General features: G+C 29.6%; 1 protein-coding gene across 1 annotated transcript in view; it reads right to left on the bottom strand.

The window, feature by feature from the left end:
- Positions 1-977: 977 nt before the first annotated feature.
- Positions 978-10000, bottom strand: part of LOC137634718 (uncharacterized) — a 45445-nt gene continuing 36422 nt past the window's right edge. Inside the window, exon 3 of the mRNA XM_068367208.1 lies at positions 978-1121. Coding sequence (XP_068223309.1) covers positions 978-1121 — 144 coding nt within the window. The remainder of the gene's footprint in view (positions 1122-10000) is intronic.

Raw genomic sequence — 10000 nt, 5'->3', positions numbered from 1 at the left:
AATAGTTGAGTGTATAAAACAAGATATTACTATCATATGTGAAGTAAATTGGGCATTTAGAATTATTATTATTATTATTATTATCATTATTATTATTATTATTATTTATTATCATTTTCAGTGTCATTGTTATTGTTATTGTTATTATCACTATTTTTATTGTTACTGTTATTGTCATTGTTATCACAAGCTAAGCTATAACCCTAGTTTGAAAAGCACTATGCTATAAGCCCATGGGCTCCAACAGGGAAAATAGCTCAGTGAGGAAAGGAAACTAGGAAATAGATATAGTAACAACTAGGCTGTGTTTTATAAATTTTAAAATTATGTCGGGTTTTATAGATCTGTTGTAAATGTTTCAATATAATTTTGGCAGAAGATTGTCAGCTTATATTGTACCTGATATAGAATACAATTTGGCTTACTTTATCATAGGCAATAATGAACTGTAAAGTAGCAACTATTAAATACTTAAACGTTCGTATTATCAAATAAAATTAAAGCACACTTCACGAAATTTATATCAGTGAATTAATTCCTCTTTTTAATTAATATAAATTGAATATTTGATATGAGCCAATATTTGACAAGAGTTCATATAGTCAATTTTTTTTAGTGAGGCACATTTGCACCAATTCGCAGCGGTGCCCTTTTAGCTCGGAGAAGTTTCCAGCTTTCTGATTGGTTAAAATGATCTTGTCCAACCAATCAGCGATCAGGAAACTTTTCAGAGCTAAAAGTGCACCCCTGCGAGTCGGTGCAAATCTGCCTTACTAAAAAGAATTGACTATAGTTAAGTCGATTTGATAAAATTAGCGATATATCAATGCTTCGATTTATGCTTTTGATGTTTCCCTTATCCGAACACGAGATAAAAATCAGTTACACGAATGAGGTGGAAAACCCCGTTAAGATGGACCTGAGCTTGGCTAGGGAATAAATTGGCATGGCCTTCCAATTTTTTTTTAACAATAATTTCAGCGTCTGATGGAATCGCTCAATCTGTCCCTGGCTTTCTGTATGGTAAGGCGATGACCTGATGTGTTGGATCCACTGTCTTGGGGTGGAGTTCTCATGCTTGAGGGTATATTCTGGCACTGTTTTACCTTATTTCTATTCCTCTGGTGATTTTGAAGTTTTTATAGTTATATAGAAGATTTATCTAAATGTTTTATTGTTCTTATACTTGTCTTGTTTATTTCCGTATTTCTCTTCCTCGCTGGGCTATTTTCCCTGTTGGAGCCCTTGGGCTTATAGCATCTTAACTTTCCAACTAGGGTTGTAGCTTAGCAATATATAATAATAATAATAATAATAATAATAATGATAATGATAATAATTATAATAATATTATTACTATTATTATTATCATTATTATCATTATTAGTACTATTATTATCATTTTTATTTTTATTACTATTATTATTATTTATTATTATTTGTTATTTTTTATTATTTATTATTTTCTATTATTATTATTATTATTACTATTATTATTATTATTATTATTATTATGTATTTTATTTTTATTATTATTATTATTTATTTTATTATTATTATTAACAACAATTAACATCAACAACAATGTTGTGGCGTCAGCTGCACAAGGGTTTCCAAAGAGGACATATTAGGCAAATTATAATATATCAGATCACCCGGAACCGAGAAAGGATCACTAATCTAATCCATTTCCAAATGGTTAACTTTTCCCCGAAAGATTAAAGCCTCCCTTACACACAGAGGGGTGAAAGGACCAGGGGGTGGGGGTCATTTTCCATGGGGGTGGGGGTGGAGGGGGGGGGGGTGCTGGGGTTGAATGCCTGGTGACAGAATCCTAGTTCACGGTTGTATTGCAGGATAGTTTTGTGTCAAAGCTGTGAAACTGCGTTTCTTGTATTATGGGTAGAAGAGCATTTTTTAAATCATGTTTTAAAATTACTTTTATTGTATTTTTCATTTCTCTCTTAGTGTTGATTCTTTGCGTCACACTCTTCGTGGTTGGAAGAATATTTTTAATTTTATAGTGTAATAACTTTATAATATTTCGTATATCTTTTAGAGTTGGTTCTTTGCATCACTCTCGTTATAGGTGAAAGAATATTTTTTTTTTATTTTATTCTCTAATTAGTTTTATTATATTTCTTATTTATCTTTTAGAGTTGACTTTCCGTCACTCTTTATGGTTGGAAGAATATTTTTAATTCTATTTTATAATTACTTCTATTATATTTCTCATTTCTCTTTTAGTGTTGATTCTTTGCATCACTCGTTATAGTTAGAAGAATATATTTAATTTTGTTCTATAATTACATTCATTATATTTATTATTTCTATTTTAGAGTTGATTTTTTTTGTCACTCGTTATTGTTGGAAGATTATCTTTAAATTTCTTTTATAATTACTCTTATCATATTTCTCATTTCTCTTTTAGAGTTGATTCTTTGGGTTACTGGGGATTGTTTGAAGAATATTTTTCAATTTAATTCTTTGATAATAATAATAATAATAATAATAATAATAATAATAATAATAATAATAATAATAATAATAATAATAATAATAATATTACTAATGATGATAATGATAATGATATTAATGATAATATTGCAATATTTATAAATGTTTATTATAGCATTGCAGTATAATTACCAATGAGAGTTTATCAAACCTGTTCCAACCCCAAGCTCCCTTGAGTAAGTAAACCAGAAAAGTTTCATTACAAAGGCCAAGCCCTCCTTTTTTTCTTTTTTTTATTTCTTTTTTTTATTTAACTTCTTTCCCTCACTCTCATCAAAGGAACGTATCCGGAACCTCTCCTTACAATCTGATATCGGATACGCGGGATACGCATTGATACAGTTCACTAGATCAAGATAAAAGATCATTACAAATCCAGGTTAAAAAGTTTCCCATTGTTCTAATCCTTTGGAATTCGGAAGGGGAGATGATAGGAGATATGCAATGGCTAATAAAAGCATTGTCTTTATCAAAGGGGGTTTGTTTTATAGATAGATGGATAAGTATCCTTTATTTGTGATTGTTTGTTGGTGTCACGTGTGTTTGTGTATTTTGATCTCCCATCGCCTTTATTAAAGGGTATTTGTTTTATGGATAGGTGGATAAGTATTTTTATTTGTGATTGTTTGTTGGTGTATCGTGTTTTTTTTTATTTTGATCTCCCATTGCCCTTATTAAAGGTGGTTTGTTTTATAGATAGATAGATAAGTATCTTTATTTGCGATTGTATTTTGGTGTATCATGTGTGTTTGTGTGTTTGTGCATTTTGATCTCCGATTGCCCTTATTAAAGGGCATTTATTTTATAGATAGATAGATAAGTATCTTTATTTGCTATTATTTGTTGGTGTATCATGCGTGTTTGTTTATTTTGATCTCCCAATGCCCTTATTAAAGGGGGTTAGTTTTATAGATAGATGGATAAGTATCCTTTATTTGTGATTTTGTTGGTGTATCATGTGCGTTTATTTATTTTGATTTCCCATTGCCCTTATTAAAGGGCATTTGTTTTATAGATAGATGGATAAGTATCCTTCATTTGTGATTTTGTTGGTGTATCGTGTGTTTGTGTATTTTGATCTCCCATTGCCCTTATTAAAGGATATTTGTTTTATAGATAGATTGATAAGCATCCTTTATTTATGGTTTGTTTGTCGGTGTATCATGTTTGTGTATTTTGATCTCCCGTCGCCCTTATTAAAGGTGGTTTGTTTTATAGATAGATGGATATGTATCCTTTATTTGTGATTGTTTGTTGGTGTATCGTGTGTGTTTGTGCATTTTGATATCATTAAATTTACTGAATAGAAAAATCCGTAATTTTGATCGGAAATTCTCCGTAAAAAATATACTGTTCTCAACAATATTCCAGTAAAATGCAGGCGACCGTAATTTTACCTTAATTTTTTATTATTTTTTATGGGTTGGTGACTTTAATATCAACCCTTTACATCAATACGTCCGTTTTTAAAACGATAAAAATCCTGGAATAACTGTTGCCAGACATTTACCTTTTTTTATGTAAAATTTTTACAGTGTAACAAAAAGTATGGAATAAAATTAATGAAAAACTGACAAGTAAAGTTATTTTGAATAAGGAGAGATACACTTTTTTTGAAGAATTCTAGCATTTATCTTGATAAAAAGATACTAAGTCTCATTGTCCACTTTGTAATACTTATAAGAAACAAAAATAACCTTTTTAGATAAAGTTACCATTTATCTAGATAAAAAGATCTTACTAATCTCATTGTACACTTTGTAATGATTATAAGAAACAAAAATAGTAGACTCGTTGTCCCTTTTGCAATGCTTATAAGAAACAAAATAACTTTTTAAATAATGTTACCATTTATCTAGATAAGAATGTTACTAGTACCATTTGTAATACTTGGCTAATTTTTCTATATATTATTCTGGAGTCAGATTGAATATGCATAACAGGACCTTATGTAAATCATGCATAGACAGAAAAGAGACATCTCTTGATTATTAGGTCTATGGAAAATAATCTTTTTCTTTAGTTTAACTTTTATTTTGATAACGTGTCGGTCAAGAAAAGAATTTCTTTAATAAATATATTTTAATACAAGAATTAAAATCAACAACTGTATTTCATTAGAATTTACGCAACTGAGAATATGTTTACTTGAAACGGAATCCAGAAGTTCGATTGAAACTTTAAAGAATGTACCTCTGAGGAAAAATAAATAGAAAAAACATACTTTTGATAATATGAGGAATATAATAATCTAAGAATATTTATATACCTAATATAATTTTTTTATTTATTAAGATGCCTCAACTATCTGTTTTCAATGATTTTTTTGGTGATTTTACAAATGTACTATTGTTCATTCATGCAAAAGATATCCTCCCAATTTAGTCATATTTTGCTTAAAATTGCTTTCCTATTGCCATTGCTGTCAGAACCACAAACTCGGTTTAAATGTCCTCGAAACTCGCTTAAAATAGTTTAGTATTGTACATAAAATACTGAGGTGGGTTGTAAACACTCATATTTCTTCAATATTAATGTTCCGTCCTTCAAAAAATATTCTAACCTATTGTAAAAAAGATATTGTCGAATAGTGTTATCGATAAAACATTCAACGTTCTTACAAGGTTAAATTCTTTTCTATAGTCATTCATGTTTCTAATTCTTTAGCATTAACAGTCGTATCACCACCAACACCCCATTATAAACGAACAACAATGGAGTCTCCAGGTCGATTAAAGAGATTTAGGAAAGGGGGAAATATGTAGTTCATTGAGAAGGGCATTCCTTTACTGGCTCACAGGGAGGAAGAGGGGTGGAGGAAATACCTCGCTGGGCTGAAGGAGGGGTGGGGGGACCGGGAAGGGAAGGAGGAAAAGAGAGGAAAAAGGGAAAATGAAGAGAAAGTGGAGCGAAAGAGCACTGGTGGAAGATGACAGAAAATTGATATAAATAGACCTAGAACGTGCTGGCTGTATGTATGGGAGCAGAAACAGGGAGGATTTAGAGACACCTGGTTTATGTAGTAGTCATACGCGGTATACGCACTTGTTAATGGGTATGTAGCAGTATGACAAGGAAGGGCGCTAGTATTTACAGCCAGTACTAAACATTTTTATGGAAATTGAGGCACACGGAACGAGAAGGAGAGAGAGACCAAAGCGAAGGTGGATGGACTGTATCAAGGATGACCTTCGATCAAAGGGATTAACAGGTGGTGAGGTGTGGGGCAGAGGTAGATGGAGAAAGCTGACCAGAAACATCGACTCCACATAGAAGTGGGAAAAGGTGTAGACAAAGAAGAAGAAGAAGTAAGAGATTAACTGGTGATGAGGTGTGGGACAGAGGTAGATGGAGAAAGCTGACCGGAAACATCGACCCCACATAGAAGTGGGAAAAGGTGTAGACAAAGAAGAAGAAGAAGTAAAGGATTAACTGGTGATGAAGTGTGGAACAGAGGTAGATGGAGAAAACTGATCAGAAACATCGACCCCACATAGAAGTGGGAAAAGATGTAGACAAAGAAGAAGAAGAAGTAAAGGATTAACTGGTGATGAAGTGTGGAACAGAGGTAGATGGAGAAAACTGACCAGAAACATCGACCCCACATAGAAGTGGGAAAAGATGTAGACAAAGAAGAAGAAGAAGTAAGGGATTAACTGGTGATGAGGTGTGGGGCAGAAGTAGATGGAGAAAGCTGACCAGAAACATCGACCCCACATAGAAGTGGGAAAAGATGTAGACAAAGAAGAAGATTAAACGTGTTCATGTTACTGTACATCTTTTGGAAATGTTAGATGATAAATGCTGTTCCTTGTGTCTGTAGTTTCTGGATGGTTGAAGTAGTGTTTCTATCTCATGTTTTTAGAACCTCAAAAGTTCAAACTTACGAAAAATGTTTTTATGTTGAACAGACTGACATGAGTCTCTTTTTATAGTTTATATATGAAAGATCTGTTTTTAATGTTTTGTTTTTAAAATATTTATTTTAATTTTTTATTACTTTTAGTTTATTTATTTCCTTATTTCCTTTCCTTACTGGGCTATTTTTTCCCTGTTGGAGCCCTTTGTCCAATAGCATTTCCTACTAGGGTTGTAGCCTAGCAAGTAATAATAATAATAATAATAATAATAATAATAATAATAATAATAATAATGCTGATGATGATGAAAGATAATGATAATGATAATGATGATGATGATGATGATGATGGGGATGATGATAATATTGCTTTTCTGTTTAATAACATGGACATGAAATCTCTGTTGAAATTTTGATAATGATAATGATGATGATGATGATAATGATAATGATGATGATGATATTGATGAGGATGATGATAATATTGCTGTTCTGTTTCCTAACATAAGCCTTTGCAATATCAATACTTATCTGAATTCATAAACGTAGCGGGAAGAAGGCTTGATTACTATTTAATGTAAGTATTGGACATAAAGTTTATTATGAATATATCATAATAAACGTTATGAGAAATAATGAACAATTAAATATTTAAAAAAAAACAATAACATCTATACATATATTTTATATATAAACTATAAGAAGACATGTCAGCCTGTTCTTTACTAGGAACTTTAAAAGAAATACCATCAACACCTCTGAATTACTCCATGATTTTATCTACAGTAGAATACGCTGGGTTTCCATATGGTAATTCTTTTTAGATATGGGTTTCAGCTGAAGTGTAGATATAGTTGGTGATTTTACCTTGTTTATTTTGGAAAACACCCACTGTTATGGTATATACTTGAATATATATATATATATATATATATATATATATATATATATATATATATATATATATACATATATATATATGTATATATATATATATATATGTATATATATATGTATATATATATATATACATATATATATATATATATATATATATATATATATATATATATATATATATATATATATATATATATATATATATAATGTGTAAAAATCACAGGAAAACGTGATGCTCAGATGCAGAAGAACCACAGGGAAAATGAAAATACGAAATATACGATAAAGTCCTGACTAGTTTCGTGATACTTCTTCAGAGGACTGATTTATTGAGAGAGGTTTCTTTACATTTTATAGGGAAAGTAAACGTACGAACATACATATAGAGAATTAGAGAACAATGACACTCCCTTACCAGCTACCTGGGCTGGGGTCAGGTGTTAACTGGGCGGAGACCCAACCTCATTAGACACCTGCCAAAAAGGTATGTGTATGTTTTGCTTATATATTTATATAGATAAGGCTACCGTGTTTTCATATAAATAAATTGTACTGAAAGTCAAAAACAAGAATTTACCCGCCACCAGAAATGACCCTTTTTGGCAGGTGTCTAATGAGGTTGGGCCTCCGCTCAGTTAACACCTGACCCCAGCCCAGGTAGCTGGTAAGGGAGTGTCATTGTTCTCTAATTCTCTATATGTATGTTTGTACGTTTACTTTCCCTATAAATTGTAAAGAAACCTCTCTCAATAAATCAGTCCTCTGAAGAAGTATCACGAAAGTAGTCAGGACTTAATCGTATATTTCGTATTTTCATTTTCCCTGTGTCTCTTCTGCATATATATATATATATATATATATATATATATATATATATATATATATATATATATATATATATATAGTGTGTGATATATATATATATATATATATATATATATATATATATAGTATGTGTATATATGTATATATATAGTGTGTGTATATATATATAGTATGTGTATATATGTATATATATAGTGTGTGTATATATATAGTATGTGTATATATGTATATATACAGTATAGTGTGTGTATGTATGTATATATATATAGTGTGTGTATATGTATATATAGAGTATATGTGCATATATATATATATATATATATATATATATATATATATATATATATATATAATGTGTGTATGTATATATATATATATATATATATATATATATATATATATGTATATATATATATATATATATATATATATATATATATATATATGTGTGTGTGTGCGTGTGTGTATGTATATGTATGGACATATGTATATGTATATATGTAAATATATATATATATATAGATATATATATATATATATATAAATATATATATATATATATATATATATATATATATATATATATATATTTATATATATATATATATATATATATATATATATATATATATATATATATATATATATATATATGATATAGAGACAGAAACACAGAAAAGAGAGAGCGATGCAAACGTACGTTACACCCTATATAAATATCTTTATAGTTTTATTCTAACAAACGACATACGAGGAGAAAGCCATTTTATAATGAAAAGCCAACAGTAAAAGACCGTCAAAAAAGGGATTTAGGTTTCAATTTCCCGTGTAGACTCAAAAACATTTTTCTTTCCATTTTCCCCCCTTTATACGCGACTTCGTTTTCCATTGAATTTTCCCTCATGCTTAATAGATTAATTTTTAACGAATATGGATCGCTTTTGGACTTAAGTGTTACTATTTTTTTTATTTTTTTTTATTTCCTGTTTCTCATTTCCCCATTCTGTTTTCCAATCATTTTTTCGCAAATCTTTCCATTTCGTTTTTATTTGTATTTTTCATAGTATAGTTAGTCTGTATATCGTAGTTCTATGAAAATGTGTATCTTCTATGTACATTTATATATGTATATCCCATGAACACTTATGAATAGAGAACAATAATATTTATCTCTGAAATTATAGACGTATCAACGTTTATACATATAAACGCATTAAGGTATAAACATATAAACGTATTAAGGTATAAACGCATTAAGGTATAAACATATAAACGCATTAAGGTATAAACATATAAACGCATTAAGGTATAAACGTATTAAGGTATAAACATATAAACGTATAAGCATATAAACGTATTAAGGTATAAACACATATAAGTATAATGTATAAACTTAGAAACATGTAAATATATAAACGTATTACTGTATAAACCTATAAACGTATGAACGTATAAACATATAAATATACAAACGTATTAAGGTATAAACATATAAACATTTTAAGGTATAAACATATAAACTTATAAACATATATTTATAAACCACAATGACATTGAGAACTTTTAGTTAAGCAAATACCTGAACAGTCTTCTGGGGAACAATGGAAATTAAAAAGAAAAGCATTTATCCTAAAAAGAAGCGAAACGCGAACAAAGAATTGAAATTAAGTAACAATGAAGGCACTATTGTGTGTTAACGGCAGGATGGCCTATTTTACTCGAAGGCCTGTCAATTCCCATCTTGCCAATCACTGCTGCAGATAAAGATAACTATCGCTTCGTTTTAAAGAGGAAACTTGTTTTTCCCCGAAAGGAATATTTGATGGTACGAAATTAAAGGGCTGGTAATAAATACAAGAAGGAAAATGGCAATATATAGCTGTGTTTCCACTAATGAGC

The sequence above is a fragment of the Palaemon carinicauda genome, chromosome 45, assembly GCF_036898095.1.
Source record: "Palaemon carinicauda isolate YSFRI2023 chromosome 45, ASM3689809v2, whole genome shotgun sequence".
Taxonomy (NCBI): Eukaryota; Metazoa; Arthropoda; class Malacostraca; order Decapoda; family Palaemonidae; genus Palaemon; species Palaemon carinicauda.
The sequence above is the reverse complement of the archived record's forward strand: the minus strand, read 5'-3'. Positions and strand labels throughout refer to the sequence as shown.